The sequence below is a fragment of the Nerophis ophidion genome, linkage group LG22 (assembly GCF_033978795.1).
Source record: "Nerophis ophidion isolate RoL-2023_Sa linkage group LG22, RoL_Noph_v1.0, whole genome shotgun sequence".
In the NCBI taxonomy this organism is placed as follows: domain Eukaryota; kingdom Metazoa; phylum Chordata; class Actinopteri; order Syngnathiformes; family Syngnathidae; genus Nerophis; species Nerophis ophidion.
This window is the reverse complement of record NC_084632.1, coordinates 35,093,210-35,112,939: the sequence shown is the minus strand read 5'-3', so window position 1 is coordinate 35,112,939 and position 19,730 is coordinate 35,093,210. Positions and strand designations below refer to the sequence as shown.

General features: G+C 39.4%; 1 protein-coding gene across 1 annotated transcript in view; it reads right to left on the bottom strand.

Moving 5' to 3' along the window:
• Nucleotides 1-19,730, bottom strand: part of adcy1a (adenylate cyclase 1a) — a 196,422-nt gene that overhangs the window by 46,889 nt on the left and 129,803 nt on the right. Inside the window, exons 10-12 of the mRNA XM_061883768.1 lie at nucleotides 8,844-8,941; nucleotides 8,674-8,758; nucleotides 1,252-1,341 (exon numbers count right to left, since the gene is read on the bottom strand). Coding sequence (XP_061739752.1) covers nucleotides 1,252-1,341; nucleotides 8,674-8,758; nucleotides 8,844-8,941 — 273 coding nt within the window. The remainder of the gene's footprint in view (nucleotides 1-1,251; nucleotides 1,342-8,673; nucleotides 8,759-8,843; nucleotides 8,942-19,730) is intronic.

The window sequence follows — 19,730 nt, the reverse complement described above, 5'->3', positions numbered from 1 at the left end:
CCCCCGCCACCTGCAGGCTGTGTGTCAGGATCGCTGACGGTGTGGCCGTGTCAGCAACTTGAGGGTTCAGGTTCGATTCCCGCTTGTGCCATCCTAGTTACTGCCGTTGTGTCCTTGGGCAAGACACTTTACCCACCTGCTCCCAGTGCCACCCACACTGGTTTAAATGTAACTTAGATATTGGGTTTCACTATGTAAAGCGCTTTGAGTCACTTGAGAAAAGCGCTATATAAATATAATTCACTTCACTTCACTTCTTAAGTCCCATTTTAAAACTCATTTGTATACTCTAGCCTTTAAATACACCCCCCTTTTTAGACCAGTTGATCTGCCGTTTCTTTTATTTTCTACTCTGCCCCCCTCTCCCTTGTGGAAGGGGGTGCAGAATCGGGACCCAGGGTGAGCTGCTCGCCTGTGCATTGGTTGGGGACATCTCTCAGCTGCTGACCCGTCACAGGCAAGCGGTCCACCCCGGGTCCCAATTCTGGACGGACAGCTCTTCATCAATGGCCACCGGACCTCTGTGCCCCTCTCCACAAGGAGAAACGGCAGATCAACTGGTCTAAAAAGGGTGTCTATTTAAAGGCTATAGTATACAAATAAGTTTTAAGATGGGACTTAAATGCTTCTACTGACATTCTTAAAAATGTAATATTTTTTAGATTTTTAAAAATTTTATCAAATTACAAATTTTATTCTTCTAATATTTTGCCCAAAGAACCGCCATTACTGTTATGTAGACCACAAGGAAGTGCTTTAAGTAAATAAAAAAAATCCTAATATGACCCCTTTGATACGCCCTATAATCCAGTACGCCTTTTGTATGAAAAAAAGACCGGACTAGACCTGCTCAACGGCAGTGTGCCTTATAATCCGGTGCGCCTTATGGTCCGAAAAATACTGTATATACTTACAGCGAGTACATAAAACCTTGATGGAAGTGTTGGGATGGGTTTTTTTTTTAAGCGCTTTATATGCAGAATAGAGCAACTCCCATAGGCTCCATCGTAAGCCTACATTTGCTAACATTTATCTACTAGAGTGCTTCAAAAAATAAAAACTTAGGTGCACTTGCCTTATATAAAGATTGTGAATAATAGACCAACTTCCCCAAAAAGTGCAGTTCCCCTTTAAGTAAACGTAAACAGAGGACATGTTACGTAATTACTGCTGTTTGGCATATCAGTTTTGGGAATGTAATTGAACATTTTAGTGAGAACATTTTTCATTTTTTTTAAGTTATGGACTTACCATGCAGGCCTGGGTAATGGAATAAGAGAGCAAAACAAGTAAAACACAAACGACTGTTCGGATCTGGATGGTGAGGCAGCCTGGTTGGCACTGACACCACAAAGAAAGACACAGAGAAAAGTAGGTAAGAAAAAAGTTTGAGAATTGAGATTAAAAAAAACTAATTACGTAGTTCTATCAAATCTATTAAGAAACTATTCTTAAGGGAAATGAAGAGTGTTGGCTGACTTTATTTTCAGAAACTTGATTTAGTGCAATATATGAAGATTATTTAAAGCAATATGAGGAATAATAAGCACACACGCACCCATTCTTGTATTTGTTACCTTCTTGAGACCTCTGAAAAATGCCTACCTCTTTAGGACCACCCGTTCTAGATGTATAAAATAGTTTGTATTTGCAACATTAATAATATATACATACTATGCAAATATCAAAAAGGTAAGCTTTTAGTTATTTAAACAAAAATAGTTTGTAATTGGTGTTTAATCTTATTACAGTATTTCTCTATATACATATTTATTTAATTTGTTTAAATAATGTTGGCCAAAGGGGGCGCATTTCAATTTCTTACACCCACTTGTTATTTCATATGTTGGCCAGAGGGGGGAGCACTTAAATTTTTTATACACACTTGTTATTTCATATGTTAACCAGAGGCGGAGCACTTTTAAAACTGACACACAGTCAATTCGAAAAATCCCTCCTTTTTGGGACAACCCTAATTTTAATAGAGCTAACTGTCAATGGCCACTATAGTCTTAGTACCGTACTGTATTTGTTCATCCTACGGTCACTTATTTCAGCACCGGAAGTCGTAAAATCAGCTGTTCACCTGGCGGGTTTTTTGGGGGATGAATAGGGAAGTCCTTCTTAGGCTGCTGTCTTGTTTTATCATATATTGCTGCCTTTGCACCTGTCAATGTTTACGTTTGTATGCACATTTAATCAACCAAAAAATACTGACTTTGGAGCAATGTTCTCGGACTCTAGTATTTGGCTAGCTAATAGATGCAATGGTTTTCCGTATAGGGACCATGATTTTTCCTAACTTGTTCACCGGTCCTCTCACGTAGGGTAGAAATACAAGATCACACACACACGCACACACACACGCACACATTCTTGTTCACCTGGCGGGTTTTTTGGGGGATGAATAGGGAAGTCCTTCTTTAGCTGCTGTCTTGTTTTATCATATATTGCTGCCTTTGCACCTGTCAATGTTTACTTTTGTATGCACATTTAATCACCAAAAAAATACTGACTTTGGAGCAATGTTCTCGGACTCTAGTATTGGGCTCGCTAATAGATGCAATGGTTTTCCGTACAAGGACCGTGATTTTTCCTATTTGGTTCACCGATCCTCATATGGAAGGTACTTTTCCTTGTTGATGTCTCACATAGGGTAGAAATACAAGATCACACACACACACACGAACACACATTCTTGTATTACCTTTTAGAGACAAAAACGCTTACATCTAAAGGACCACCCTTTCTAGATGTATAAATATTTGTATTTACAACATTAATAATATATACATACCATGCAAATATAAAAAGGTACGCTTTAGTTACTTATTTTTGTAATTGTTATTTAATCTTAATATTTTATTTCAAAGTTATTACAGTATGTCTCTATATACATATTTATCAGATTTTTTTAAATTAATTTTCAATTTCTTACACACACTTGTTATTTCATATGTTGGCCAGAGGGGGAGCACTTACAATTTGTTACACACACTTGTTATTTCATATGTTAACCAGAAGGGGAGCACTTTTAAAACTGACACAAGTGCCGTACTGTATTTGTTCATCCTACGGTCACTTATGTCAGCACCGGAAGTCGTAAAATCAGCTGTTCACCTGGCGGGTTTTTTGGGGGATGAATAGGGAAGTCCTTCTTTAGCTGCTGTCTTGTTTTATCATATATTGCTGCCTTTGCACCTGTCAATGTTTAATTTTGGATGCACATTTAATCAACAAAAAAATACTGACTTTGGAGCAATGTTCTCGGACTCTAGTATTTGGCTCGCTAATAGATGCAATGGTTTTCCGTACAGGGACCATGATTTTTCCTAACTTGTTCACCGGTCCTCTCACGTAGGGTAGAAATACAAGATCACACACACACACACACACACACACACACACACACACACACACACACACACGCACACGCACGCACGCGCACACACACATTCTTGTATTACTACCTTTTTGAGACAAAAATGCTTACATCTATAGGACCACCCTTTCTAGATGTATAAAGATTTGTATTTACAACATTAATAATATATACATACTATGCAAATATAAAAAGGTACGCTTTAATTACTTTTTTTTGTAATTGTTTTTTAATCTTAATATTTTAATTCAAAGTTATTACAGTATGTCTCTATATACATATTTATTTATTTTTTTTAAATACATTTTCAATTTCTTACACACACTTTGTATTAAATATGTTGGCCAGAGGGGGAGCACTTAAATTTTTTACACACGCTTGTTATTTCATATGTTGACCAGATAGGGAGACCTTTAAAAACCGACACACAGTCAATTTGAAAAATCCTTCCTTTTTGGGACCACCCTAATTTTGATAGATTTCCCCACCACGGGTGCAAATGAGACATTCTCTATCAGATTCAATGGTTTTCCATATTGGGACCATGATTTCAGTCCTAACTTGTTCACCAAAGGTACTTTTCCTTGTTGATGTCTCAAGAAGGGTAGAAATACAAGAACACAGAGCCGGCCCAAGGCATAAGGGAACTAAGTAGCTGCTTGGAGACCCCCGAGAGTCCATGCATATTTATATTGTTTTCATACTAGTTCACTGATGTCCACACTCCGGTGGAGTCTTTGGTGCGGCCAACGAGTCAATAACAAGATTAACAAGAAGAAAGCACATGGAGTGTTTCTATCTAAATACATGCATCCGCAGAATTATTTGGTATGATATTGGAAGGATTTTACCGCCATCAAGAGAAGATCAATGTAATTATTTGTTAACACCCACAAGAATATTTTTGAATTTATTTTGGCACAGCATTAATTTATATGACCCAATCAAAACAACTTTGCCTACCCATGGTGTAAATTAACAATGACCAACAGAAAAAGTCAACACACGGTCGCACATAACACACATCTTGCTCATTGAACTTTGTGGACATTTTAGAACACATTTATATAATTTAAAACTACACATTATAAGGAATGAGTGGTAATGTGTGCAAAACTCTCTTCAAACATCCCCATATTTGACACAGTTTAGCTGCTTGATATTTCTGATTGATTACAACACTTTAAGGAGGTCGCCAGGGAAGTAAACAAGGTAGGATTAAATTTTTCACATATTCTTAATATTCAATGTTTTATCGTTTGTACTTCATTTTGCATTGTCGTCACGGTGTGTGTGTGTGTGTATACATCTACATTTACATTTAAACCATTTTTGTTACCTTGTTTCTAGTAACTCAGTTCATTAATATTATTCAAGTGTTTGTTTTTGTGCAATTGAATTTGTTATTTTTGTAGATATCTGAGTGAAGCTATTCTTGAACTTGATTGTTTTCTTGCAATCCAAATTATTTTTGTACATTGCCGTTGCAAGTTTTCCTTACCAAAAATATAAATAAAAACAAATAGGAATCTGTTACGTGTGAGGGGTCGCAGCTCGTTGCAAGGTTCGTTCCCCCGGGATGCAAACAGACCACTCCGTACAGGACGTGCAGTTAGGAACATGATTTATTCTCCAAAAAATCAAAGAGGTACAAAAAGCAGAAAACAAGTCGACGGAACAACTCGAAGCTAAGGCTACCACTTAGCATAGACTAAAGACAACCAATACTCAAGTAACAGGAGCATGAAACAAACAAAGAAGCCAGCCCGACTGACCGGCAAAGGCAGGCTTAAATAATGCCTCTGATTAATGCTTGGGAAACAGGTGAGCGTCCCGAACACCAATCAGAGACAGGTAAAAATAATAAGCAACCGCGGTAACTAAAACAAACTCAAGGGTGCACAAAACAGGGACTGAGGGAGTCCAAAACTAACCGAAAATACCAAAACGGGATCCGTGAAGTGAATTATATTTATATAGCGCTTTTCTCAAGTGACTCAAAGCGCTTTACATAGTGACACCCAATATCTAAGTTACATTTAAACCAGTGTGGGTGGCACTGGGAGCAGGTGGGTAAAGTGTCTTGCCCAAGGACACAACGGCAGTAACTAGGATGGCACAAGCGGGAATCGAACCTGCAACCCTCAAGTTGCTGGCACGGCCACTCTACCAACCGAGCTATGCCGCCCGTGGAACGGAACATGACAAGAATCAACTTTATTGGCCAGGTATTTTCAACACACACGGAATCTAACTCCGGACGGTGCTCTCTCGGTAGAATGTTAACATTAAATAAAAGCAATTAGTTAAAAATAAAAAAACATGTAATTTAAGACTGATATGTACAAGACTGATGAGACAGGATGGCACTTGGAACGTTCAACCTCAGCTTTTAGCTGAATGTTCTACATTTTGAAATTAAGAACCATATGTGGCATGTGAGTGTGAATGTTGTCTGTCTATCTGTGTTGGCCCTGCGATGAGGTGGCGACTTGTCCAGGGCGTACCCAGCCTTCCGCCCGATTGTAGCTGAGATAGGCTCCAGCACCCCCCGCCACCCCGAACGGGACAAGTGGTAGAAAATGAATGGATGGATGGATGTGGCACCCTGGACATCATTCATTCATTGGTATTATTTGTGTTATCATTGCATTGGTATTACCGCATTTTACGGACTATAAGGCACACTTAAAATCCTTTGTTTTCTTTCGCAAAAAATGACAGTGCGCCTTATAACCCGGTGCGCCTAATGTACAGAATAATTCTGGTTTTGCTTACCGACCTCGAAGCAATTTTATTTGGTACATGGTGTAATGATGAGTGGATTGACCAATAATTGTAGAGAATAAATCATGTTCCTAACTGCACGTCCCGTACGGAGTGGTCCGTTTGCATCCTGGGGGAACGAACCTTGCAGCAAGCTGTGACCCCTCACAGGTAACAGATTCCTATTTTTTTATTTTTTTATTTTTGGTAGGAAAAACTTGCAACGGCAATGTACAAAAATAATTTGGCGAGCAAGAAAACAATCAAGTTCAAGAATAGCTTCACTCAGATATATACAAAGGTAACAAATGCAATTGCACAAAAACAAACACTTGAATAATATTAATGAACTGAGTTACCAGAAACAAGGTAAAAAAAATGGTTTTAATGTATATGTAGATGTATACACACACACACACACCGTGACGACAATGCAAGATGAAGTACAAACGATAAAACATTGAATATTAGGAATATGTGAAAAATTGACTCCTACCTTGTTTACTTCCCTGGCGACCTCCTTAAAGTGTGGTAATCAATCAGAAATATCAAGCAGCTAAAGTGCTTGATATAGTGTAAGCTGCACTATGATGGCAATATGACTCAAGTAAACAACACCAACATCTTACATGTTCTAATGAAAATATAGAACATTACACGCAGTGTTCAAAAATCCATCAAAATGTAATAGTACAACTATTCTAGTAAGCTATGAAGCCGCACCGCTTGATGGATTGGCGGTGCATTAAATATACCGTATTTTTCTGACTATAGGTCACCATTTTTTTTAACAGTTTGGCCTGGGGTGCGACTTATGTGTGAAATTATTAACACGTTACCGTAAAATATCAAATAATATTATTTAGCTCATTCACGTAAGAGACTAGACGTATAAGATTTTATGGGATTTTGCGATTAGGAGTGACAGATTGTTTAGTAAACGTATATATGTTATAGTTATTTGAATGACTCTTACCATAATATGTTAGGTTAACATACCAGGCACCTTCTCAGTTGGTTATTTATGCCTCATATAACGTACACTTATCCAGCCCGGTGTTCACTATTCTTTATTTATTTTAAATTGCCTTTCAAATGTCTATTCTTGGTGTTGGGTTTTATCAAATAAATTTCCCCCAAAAATGCGACTTATATATGTTTTTTTCCTTCTTTATTATTATGCATTTACGGCAAGTGCGGCTTATACTCCGGAGCGACTTATACTCCGAAAAATACGGTACTCTCCCAACTTCGCCACCCCGTCCCATTAATAAGTATTTAATAATGACTAATTAAAAGCCGATAGAATTTCTAGGCGCAGTCAAGGCGTTGAGGGGTTCCGGTTTGTTGGCCGCGGGATTAGGTCTCTGCTTTTTGCAGACGATGTGGTCCTGTTGGCTCCATCTGGCCGGGATCTTCAGCTCTCACTGGATCGGTTCGCAGCCGAGTGTGAAGCGGCCGGAATGAGAATCAGCACCTCCAAGTCCAAGTCCATGGTTCTTTCCCGGAGAAGGGTGGAGTGCCATCTCCGGGTTTGGGAGGAGACCCTGCCCCAAGTGGAGGAGTTCAAGTACCTAGGAGTCTTGTTCACGAGTGGGGGAAGAATGGATCGTGAGATCGACAGGTGGATCGGTGCGGGGTCTTCAGTAATGCGGACGTTGTACCGATCTGTTGTGGTGAAGAAGAAGCTGAGCCGGAAGGCAAAGCTCTCAATTTACCGGTCGATCTATGTTCCCATCCTCACCTATGGTCATGAGCTTTGGGTCATGACCGAAAGGATAAGATCACGGGTACAAGCGGCCGAAATGAGTTTCCTCCGCCGTGTGGCGGGGCTCTCCCTTAGAGATAGGGTGAGAAGCTCTGTCATCCGGGAGGAGCTCAAAGTAAAGCCGCTGCTCCTCCACATCGAGAGGAGCCAGATGAGGTGGTTCGGGCATCTGGTCAGGATGCCACCCGAACGCCTCCCGGGGAAGACCCAGGACACGTTGGGAAGACTATGTCTCCCGGCTGGCCTGGGAACGCCTCGGGATCCCCCGGGCAGAGCTAGACGAAGTGGCTGGGGAGAGGGAAGTCTGGGCTTCCCTGCTTAGGCTGCTGCCCCCGCGACCCGACCTCGGATAAGCGGAAGAAGATGGATGGATGGATGGCTAATTAAAAGCCAATATGTTCCTAAGTTGCATGTTAATAAGCAACTAATTAATGTTGAATAGGTGTACCTTAAAATAAAGTGTTACCATGTTCTTACTGGGCCACCATCATGTATTGATAAATGACATTTCATATGTAAAGACAGGCCAGGCAAACAATAGGATAATGTAAACAACACTCCCAGAGTCGAAATGAGTTTATAGTAACTAGCTGTGTGAACGATTAGCAATAAATGTCATTGGCAGAAACAGAGGGCCTCAAAATCAAATTTTGCCTAGGGTCCCCATGGAAACTGGGGCCGGCTCTGCACACACATACACACTGATTACTATTGTTGATAAAAAGGGTGGGCCAACATGAAAGAGGTGTGGTCTTACCTGGACACTTGTAAGATGCAGGTACATGACCCCAGCCACATGGAAACAAACACTCAACACCAACAGAAGAAGTACCAGTATCCCCCTGTGAGAGAAAGACAGATCTGACTGGGAATTATTGGATCAACACACCATGAAAAGAATGATAAGGTTAGAGCTCTTTTACGTACTGTGGGATCATTAACAGATAGATAAGGCCAAAAAATGCATCCAGGATCAGAGAGACCACCACTGCACAGATGAAATGATCGTCATCCACCTGGTTGTACTGGGAAAAGGAAGGAAGGACACTTCAGTGTTATACTTTAGTATAGGTTTGACAACAAATGAAATCAGACCATCAAAACTGTCATTCCTAGCAAATACAACTTGTGTGCCTATTTTTGTTGTTGTCGTCTGTAGCGCTATGGGCCAAGAAAGGATATCCTTTACACTTTTGAAACAGTGCTGGTGCTTAAACTTAGCCAGAAGCAGTACTTAAAAAAATGATTGATTGCTTGATTGATTGATTGATTGATTGAAACTTTTATTAGTAGATTGCACAGTACAGTAAATATTCCGTACAATTGACCATTAAATGGTAACACCCGATTAAGTTTTTCATTTTGTTTAAGTCGGGGTCCACGTGAATAAATTCATGGTACAAATGCTATCTGCATAATACAGTCATCACACAAGTTAATCATCAGAGTACATACATTGAATTATTTGCATTATTTACAATCCAAGTGGTGGGATGTGGAGGGGTTTAGGTTTGATTGATATCAGCACTTCAGTCATCAACAATTGCATCATCTGAGAAATGGACATCGAAACAGTGTAGGTCTGACTTCGTAGTATATGTACAGCAAGTAGTGGACATAGTGAGATCGGAATGCATAACAACAAGTATATACATTTGATTATTTACAATTTGATTATTTACAATCCATGGATGGAATGTAAAACGTACATATTTTGTTCGGAAACAATGCTTTATCATGTTTATGGAATTTTGCATGCAAGGTAAACTCAAGTTTACAGTGAAGTTGGCACATTGTGTAATTCATAAATAAAAAAAGAATACAATGATTGGAAAGTCATTTTCAACTCATATTCAATCTAATAGACTGCAAAGACAAGATACTTAATGTTCGAACTGCAAATAATAACTAACTTAGAATTTAATGTCAGCAACACATTGCAAAAAAGTTGGCACAGGGGCATTTTTACCACTGTGTTACATGGCCTTTCCTTTTAACAAAACTCAGGGAACTGAGCAGACCAATTTTTTAAGCTATTCAGGTGGAATTCTTTCCCATTCTTGCTTGATGTACAGCTTAAGTTGTTCAACAGTCCGGGGTCTCTGTTGTGTTATTTTAGGCTTCATAATGCACCACACATGTTCAATGGAAGACAGGTCTGGGCTACAGGCCGGCCAGTCTAGTACCCGCACTCGTTTACTATGAAGCCACGCTGTTGTAATATGTGGCCTGACATTGTTTGGCTGAAATAAGCAGGGGCGTCCATGAAAAAGACGTTGTTTGGATGGCAACCTATGTTGCTCCAAAACCTGTAAGTACCTTTCAGCATTAATGATGCCTTCACAGATGTGTAAGTTACCCATGCCTTGGGCACTAATACACCCTCATACCATCACAGATGCTGGCTTTCAACGTTGCGCCGATAACAGTCCGGGTGGTTCTTTTCTGCTCTTTGGTCCGGAAGACACAATGTCCACATTTTCCAAAAACAATTTGAAATGTGGACTCGTCAGACCACAAAACACTTTTCCACTTTGCATCAGAGTTAGATGAGCTTGGGCCAAGATGGGTGTTGTTGATAAATATGGCTTTCCTTTTGCATGGTAGAGTTTTAACTTGCACTTAAAGATGTAGCGACAAACTGTAGTTACTGACAGTGATTTTCTGAAGTGTTCCTGAGCCCATGTGGTAATATCCTTTACACACTGATGTCCCTTTTTGATGCAGTACCGCCTAAGGGTTGGATGGTCATGGGCATTCAATGTTGGTTTTCAGCCTTGTGGCTTATGTGCAGTAGCGGGGGGTATATATTGTAGCGTCCCGGAAGAGTCAGTGCTGCAAGGGGTTCTGGGTATTTGTTCTGTTGTGTTTATGTTGTGATACGGTGTGGATGTTCTCCCGAAATGTGTTTGTCATTCTTGTTTGGTGTAGGTTCACAGTGTGGCGCATATTTGTAACAGTGTTAAAGTTGTTTATACGGCCACTCTCAGTGTGACCTGTATGGCTGTTGACCAAGTATGCTTGCATTCACTTGTGTGTATGAAAAGCCGTAGATATTATGTTTTGTTGCTCAAGGTAATATTATTTATATGGTGCTGGGCTACCCATGATTTCAGCCTTTCAAAGCTCCTCTTGGACTACCATTTTTTAACCTTGGTATTTGTCAAAACCAACTTACGGCCCTTTTGCACGATGGCTTCTAAAATGCCTATAAAAAGTAGTACATGTCTCCTGCTTGTTTGAAAACATAGCAACACATCACATGATAACATGAATGTACAGTAATTGAGTGTCTCCCTGGTGATGCCCCGTATAGTACACGCAAAATCCTCATTTACCCCTTGTGTAATGTTCATATTGTTGTTACTCAGCCAGCGTTTGTGGGTCTGATGGACCCGTTGCATTTTGTGGCTTTTAATGCCTCACAATCAAACATTTTTATGTTAAAAATACTAAACAGATGTTTACCATATCCTTATAAACATCTGTTTACCATATCCCAATAAACATCTGTCCAGTATTTTAACAAAAAAGTGTTTGATTGTGAGGCATTAAAAGCCACAAAATGCAATGGCTCCATCAGACCCACAAATGCAACCCTTCCTGTTGGTCCCGTTGCATTTTGTGGCTTGTAATGCCTCAAAATCACACACTTTTATGTTAAAATACTGGACAGATGTTTATTGGGATAAGCTAAACATCTGTTCAGTATTTTAACATAAAATTGTTTGATTGTGAGGCATTACAAGCCACAAAATGCAACAGGTCCATCGGACCCACAAACGCTGGCTGAGTAACAACAATATGGACATTGCACGGAAAATTTTTCTGCCAGTTTCTGCATCCCACAGGGATTCTTCGTTTGTGTTTCTGCACCTGCGGTTCCCACACAAGGTTGCAACATTGTTTGTCAACACCGTCTGCTCTCATTTTCTCGCACATTTGACCCTCTGATGTTCTGTGTACCTACACTCTGTCCTCCTCCTGTCTAAGCCTGTTGTGTGTGTGTGTGTGTGTGTGTGTGTGTGTGTGTGTGCGTGCGTGCATGCGTGCGTGTGTGTGTGTGTTAGTGCGTGTGGTACACAGAACATCAATTTCCACACTTCTATTAGCCCCAGGTCCAGTGGACCCGGACATCTTAAATGTAATAGAAATGTGTAGGGGCGGTGTATGGTGTGTGGTCATTAAATATGTATTGTGATATATGTTCTTCAAAGAAAATGTTTGTCAACACTGTCTGCTCTCATTTTCTCGCACATTTGACCCTCTGATGTTCTGTGTACCTACACTCTGTCCTCCTCCTGTCTAGGCCTGCTGTGGGTGGGTGGGTGGGTGCGTTTGGTACACAGAAATATCAATTTCCACACAGGTGAGAGAGTGCAAAATTGTGAGACAGGTGCGTGACAGGTGAAAACTAATGAGTAGTCATGGTAACAAAAACAAACCAGGCAGTGCAAAACAGTCCAAAAAACTAAACCGAACATGACCAAAACAAAACATGATCCATAGGCGTGACACAAATAAGTTTTTCAACTTGTTTAAGTTGGGGTCCACTTTAATCAATTCATGGTATATAGCATATAGCTGCCAGTTTGTTTGTTTTTGGGTCGTTTTTTTTACCGCAAATCAACAACAGTAGATTTTTCGAAGTATTACTGTAAATGCCAAAACGGCACCACAGTTTATTACAGTAAAAAAAGTAAAGTTTTTTTCTTTTAGTGAAAAATGCTGTAAAAACCACAGTAAATTTTACAATTTTACCGTAAAATCTATTGCTACTTTTTAATTGCACAATTTGATGGATAACTTGCTTTGAAATCATTATTATTAGTATTTATTTCAATATATTTTTTAAATGGTTTCAATGTTTGTTAATATATTTTTGCATAATTAGACCATATTTAAGTTAACACAATTTGCGATTACATGGAGTATTTTTTTTCTCTCCCAAAATAAAAAGAAAGAATAAGTTTAGTAAGAAAAAAAGCAGTACTTTATTGATATATCTATATTTTTAAGTTAAAGTTAAAGTTAAAGCACCAATGATTGTCACACACACACACTATGTGTGGCAAAATTATTCTCTGCATTTGACCCATATGATCACCCCCTAGGAGGTGAGGGGAGCAGTGAGCAGCAGCGGTGGCTGCGCCCGGGAATCATTTTTGGTGATTTGACCCCCAATTCCAACTCTTGATGCTGATTGTCAAGCAGGGAGGCAATGGGTCCGATTTTTATAGTATTGTGCGGTTTAGGATGTGTTACTAATCCTGGTTGGACTGTAGGGGGCACTAGTGTGACACTTTAGACCTAAATTATCCACAGAGAAAAAGGAAAACTGAGACCAGAGGTGTCAAAGTCGTTTTCACTGAGGGCCACATCACAGTTATGTTTTGCCCCAGAGGGCCGCATCGAACAGTGAACACTATTATCACACACATTTTCTATGCATTTTATTAGTACAAACCCCGTTTCCATATAAGTTGGGAAATTTTGTTGGCTGTAAATATAAACGGAAAACAATTATTTGCAAAACATTTTTAACCCATATTCAGATCATGAACACTTCAGGAACACTTCAGAAAACCACTGTCATTAAATACAATTTGTCGCTACTTCTGTAATTGCAAGTTAAAGCTCTACTATCCAATACGAAAACCATTTATCAACAACATCCAGAAACGCCGCCGGCTTCTCTGGGCCCGAGATCATCTAAGATGGACTGATGCAAAGTGGAAAAGTGTTCTGTGGTCTGACGAGTCCACATTTAAAAATTGTTTTTGGAAATATTCGACATCTTGTCATCCAGACCAAAGGGGAAGCGAACCATCCAGACTGTTATCGACGCAACGTTCAAAAGCCAGCATCTGTGATATTATGGAGTTGCATTAGTGCCCAAGGCATGGGTAACTTACACATCTGCGAAAGCACCATTAATGCTGAAAGGTACATACAGGTTTTGGAACAACATATGCTACCATCTAAGTGCCATATTTTTCCCGGACGCCCCTGCTTATTTCAGCAAGACAATGCCAAGCACATTCAGCACATGTTACAACAGCATGGCTTCGTAAAAAAAGAGTGCGGGTACTTTCCTGGCCCGCCTGCAGTCCAGACCTGTCTCCCATCGAAAATGTGTGGCGCATTATGAAGCGTAAAATACGACAGCGGAGACTGTTGAACGACTGAAGCTCTACATAAAACAAGAATGGGAAAGAATTCTACTTTCAAAGCTTCAAACACAGTGGTGAACATGCCCTTTCCCAACTACTTTGGCACGTGTTGCAGCCATGAAATTCAAAGTTAATTATTATTTGCAAAAAAAAAATAAAGTTTATGAGTTTGAACATCAAATATGTTGTCTTTGTAGTGCATTCAATTGAATATGGCGTGAAAAGGATTTGCAAATTTTTGTTACCGTTTATATTTACATCTCACACCATTTTCCAACAATGGAAAAACAGCACTGCTGTTTTTATGGTAAAAAAAGAAAAGAAAAGGCAGCTCAGTTGCCAGAATTTTACTGCAATTTGATGGTAAAATTTTGGCACATAAGTTTTTTTTCATTGATTGAATTTTGATTGAAACTTTTATTAGTAGATTGCACAGTACAGTACATATTCCGTGCAATTGACCACTAAATGGAAACACTCGAATAAGTTTTTTAACTTGTTCAAAGTCATAAACTTAATTTTTTTCGCGAATAACAATTAACCTAGAATTTCATGGCTGCAACACGTGCCAAAGTAGTTGGGAAAGGGCATGTTCACCAATGTGTTTTATCTCTTTTTCTTTTAACAACACTCAATAAACGTTTGGGAACTGAGGAAATTATTTGTTGAAGCTTTGAAAGTGGAATTCTTTCCTATTCTTGTCCACGTTAATCAATTCATAGTATCGTTGGCGATCAGTCGAAACAAGTATGATTGTCCTGTTGGTAGGATTGCCTTCAGGAAAACGCCTGTGCGTGGAATCTCTTAAAGTGGGGAAGCTGGTGCAGAGACCGGCACCAGGCAGTCCTCGGCAAAGAGAAGGCCAGGGTCCAATGGCATGGAGACCAAAACAATTGGGGGCCCATCTTGAGTTGAGTTGAGTTTATTTAGAACATGCAAGCATACAACATGTTATATCACAATGTTCGAAAAGGAGTAGGAATGATTTAATCCTGCTCCTTTTCTTTAACATAACAGTTGCTAAAACTTTTGTTCACTTCCTGTTCTCAATTTATCCACAATATACGCCATAATTAATCTAAATAGGAAAACATAAATAAATCATAATAGGTGAAGTATATTGTATTTCATAAGATGAGATGAGTAAGATTATTTTTGGAGAATGAATGTTTATCATAGTTCTTCTTCTTTGTACTTTGTAAACATTTTATGTTTGAAGAGTTTCTTGAAGTGGATCATATTAGTACATTGTTTGATTGCTTTGCTTAATCTTTGCTGCAGCCTTCCTCCGCCTTTGTGACCGTTGTGGAGCTTCTATGCAACCATCATCCGCAAATCAACAACAGTAGATTTTTTGGTGTATTACTGAAAATGCCAAATTGGCCCCACAGTTTATTACAGTAAAAAAGGTGCAATTTTTTTCATTTAGAGAAAAATGCTATAAAAAACACAGTAAATTTCACAAGTTTACCATGAAATCTATGGCTACTTTTATGTTGCACAATTTGATGGATAACTTGCTTTGAAGTCATAATAATTAGTATTTATTTGTATTTTTAAAAAAATGGTTTGAATGTTTAATATATTTTTGCATAATTAGACTATATTTAAGTTAACATAATGTGCTATTACATGGATTACTTTTATTTTCTCCCAAAATAAAAACAAAGAATACATTTAGTAAGAACAGTTACAGTACTTTATTGATACATATTTTTTCCAAGCTTTCGAGGGCCAAATAAAACGAAGTGACGAGCCCTTGAGTTTGAGACCTGTGGTCTAGACCTGTCTCAAATATAACATTCAATTATTTAAGATACCCGTAAGTTACATATTCTACTTCGACAACCCTCAATTACGTGTAATACAAAAGAAAACAACAACACTGCATTTAGAGTAAATTACTAACATAACGTAACTAATTGGTTATAGCTAGTGAAATAATGATACAAAAAATTCTTATAGAATGTGTCGTATTATTCTATTTTAGATTGAGGATCAAAATAAAACTGAAACACAGTGCACCCAACTTCATATGGATAAAACTTCAAAGTACCAAATCAAATGCCTGCCTGCAAGGAAATTAATATTCAGAAAATGTCAATGCTTTGCAACTTACAGTATGATATCTCCAATATTAAACATGAAGGACTGCAGCTGCTGACATGACCGAATCCTGACGTGTTCTACTGTACTTAGTTGGCTTTCTTTTATTATTCTGACACACACACACACACACAATTCCCTGTTCTGTGTCTCATTTATTGGTCTATGGGCACTGCCCACGCACACATAGGGGAAAGATATCTTCTGTGCTGCTCAGACTTTCCCAAATCATTATCCGCAACCCCTCCAGAGAGGGTGGGTGAATTAGTCAAACACACACATACACACACACACACTCGCACACATCATAGACTACAGGCGTGGGTGCAAGGGAAATACAGGGGGGGAAAAATTGAGCTGTGTAGGGTGTGTGAGAAAACACATTAGGAGTATGCAGTCATAAAGCACGTCATTGGACTGAATGTGAAATGAGCTGACGTTAGGGCTCATTTTTATTAATATCTCGATATTTTTAGGCCATGTCACGATGCACAATATATATCTCCATATTTTGCCTTAGCCTTGAATGGAAAATTGATGCATATAATCACAGCAGTATGATGATTCTATGTGTCTACTGTCACGCTTGTAAGTTTATGTTTTGGGTTTGGTCGGGTTATGTTTACTTTTTTGGACATTTAAGTTCTGTCTTGGCACTTCCTGGTTTATTTTCGTCTCCATGCCAACTCATTAGTTTTCACCTGTCATTTCACGTCCCTGTCCTCAGCCTCACACCTGTTTTCACTGATTATCAAAGCTACTTAAGTCACTCTTTTTCTTGTCTTCAATCAATCAATCAATCAATGTTTACTTATACAGCCCTAAATCACTAGTGTCTCAAAGGGCTGCACAAACCACTACGACATCCTCGGTAGGCCCACATAAGGGCAAGGAAAACTCACACCCAGTGGGACGTCGGTGACAATGATGACTATGAGAACCTTGGAGAGGAGGAAAGCAATGGATGTCGAGCGGGTCTAACGTAATACTGTGAAAGTTCAATCCATAATGGATCCAACACAGTCGCGGGAGTCCAGTCCAAAGCGGATCCAACACAGCAGCGAGAGTCCCGTTCACAGCGGAGCCAGCAGGAAACCATCCCAAGCGGAGGCTGATCAGCAACGCAGAGATGTCCCCGGCCGATACACAGGCAAGCAGTACATGGCCACCGGATCGGACCGGACCCCCTCCACAAGGGAGAGTGGGACATAGGAGAAAAAGAAAAGAAACGGCAGATCAACTGGTCTAAAAAGGGAGTCTATTTAAAGGCTAGAGTATACAAATGAGTTTTAAGGTGAGACTTAAATACTTCTACTGTGGTGGCATCTCAAACTGTTACCGGGAGGGCATTCCAGAGTACTGGAGCCCGAAATGAAAAAGCTCTATAGCCCGCAGACTTTTTTTGGGCTTTGGGAATCACTAATAAGCCGGAGTCCTTTGAACGCAGATTTCTTGCCGGGACATATGGTACAATACAATCGGCAAGATAGGATGGAGCTAGACCGTGTAGTATTTTATACGTAAGTAGTAAAACCTTAAAGTCACATCTTAAGTGCACAGGAAGCCAGTGCAGGTGAGCCAGTACAGGCGTAATGTGATCAAACTTTCTTGTTCTTGTCAAAAGTCTAGCAGCCGCATTTTGTACCAACTGTAATCTTTTAATGCTAGACATGGGGAGACCCAAAAATAATACGTTACAGTAGTCAAGGCGAGACGTAACAAACGCATGGATAATGATCTCAACGTCTATTGTGGACAGAATGGAGCGAATTTTAGCGATATTACGGAGATGAAAGAAGGCCGTTTTAGTAACGCTTTTAATGTGTGCCTCAAAGGAGAGAGTTGGGTCGAAGATAACACCCAGATTCTTTACCGTGTCGCCTTGTTTAATTGTTTGGTTGTCAAATGTTAGAGTTGTATTATTAAATAGAGGTCGGTGTCTAGCAGGACCGATAATCAGCATTTCCGTTTTTTTGGCGTTGAGTTGCAAAAAGTTAGCGGACATCCATTGTTTAATTTCATTAAGACACGCCTTCATTCTGGGATCTTCACACACGCACGCACGCACGCACCCTACCCATGCTGCGCTACCTTCATGCCCTCGAACACCTAGGTATTCATGCCCCTTGTTTCGCTCCAAGTAAGTTTTTGTATTTATGCCTCAGTGCTAGTATTTTGTTTATGCCACAGCTAGTGTCTTTTGTTTCGTTTGTATATAGTCATGCCATCGTGCTGTTTAAGTTTATAGTCAATTGTCTTTCATGCCATCGAGCAAGTGTTTTTGTTTTCCCTGTTTTGTATGTATTATATAAATAAAAGATGTACTCACAGTCACGTCTTGCCCGTGCAAATCATTCTCTGCATCGAAGAAACAACTTTAATCCAAGCCTAGTTGTGACATCTACATTAAAACATTCCTCTTCATACTGCAATAATGCTATGTATGCTTATTTTAAACTTTCATGCAGAGAGGGAAATCCCAACTAAGTCAATCTACCAATACTGTATTTATTAAACAGTTATTAAGCAGTGGCACAAACATTCATGCCATTTCCACAACAGAAAGTGCAAGATTGTCAGAAACATTTTAAAACAAGCTATTAGTGCACTTTTGTGCATGATGTCACTAAGATGACTTATCAAAACAACACTAAATTAAAGTGTACTTTTTGTACAGAACGCCTTTACAATAGTTAAAAACATATAAAGTGTGTCAAGACATGGACTTTGACTTGGATTCGTTTTGCTTCTTCCACGCAAAGGATGATTTGCACGAGCGAGACGTGAATGTAAGTACATATTGTTTTATTTAACACTATAATTCAAAAACAGACAAAACAAAGGGCGCACACAATGGCGGATAACAAACAAGACTACACTCCAAACAAAAACAGCACAATGGCATGACTATATACAAATAAACAAACGGTACTATCTATGGCAGTGGTCCCCAACCACCGGGCCGCAGAAGAATTTTTTATAAATTTTTTTTTTTTTTTTTTTTTCAAATTAAATCAACAGAAAAACACGATATACACTTACAAGTAGTGCACCAACCACAAAACACTCCCGTTTTCATGACAAAAACGTCCCTTTTTCATGACAAAGAAGAAAAAAAAAAAAAAAGAAAAAAAAGGACACCCCCTCCGGGCCGCGGGACAAATTATTTAGCGTTGACCGGTCTGCAGATACAAAAAGGTTGGGGACCACTGATCTATGGCACAAAACAAACCAAAACTTGCACTTAGGCATAAATACAAAAAGTCTTACATGGTGTGGTCAAACAATAAACAGCGTGGCAAGGCATGAAACTTGGCATGGTAAGGTAGGTGCGTGGTCATGAGGATAGGTAGAGTTCAATACAATACATCCGGTATAGTAGCCAGGCCGAGGAACAGAAAACAAATGGCTTAAATACTAGCTGTGATTATTGAAAACAGGTGTGAGGGCTGAGGACCGGGACGTGACTAAGGAGACTAGGTGGAAACTAAACAAAACCAGGAAGTGCAAAACAGGAAACAAGAGTCCAAAAAAC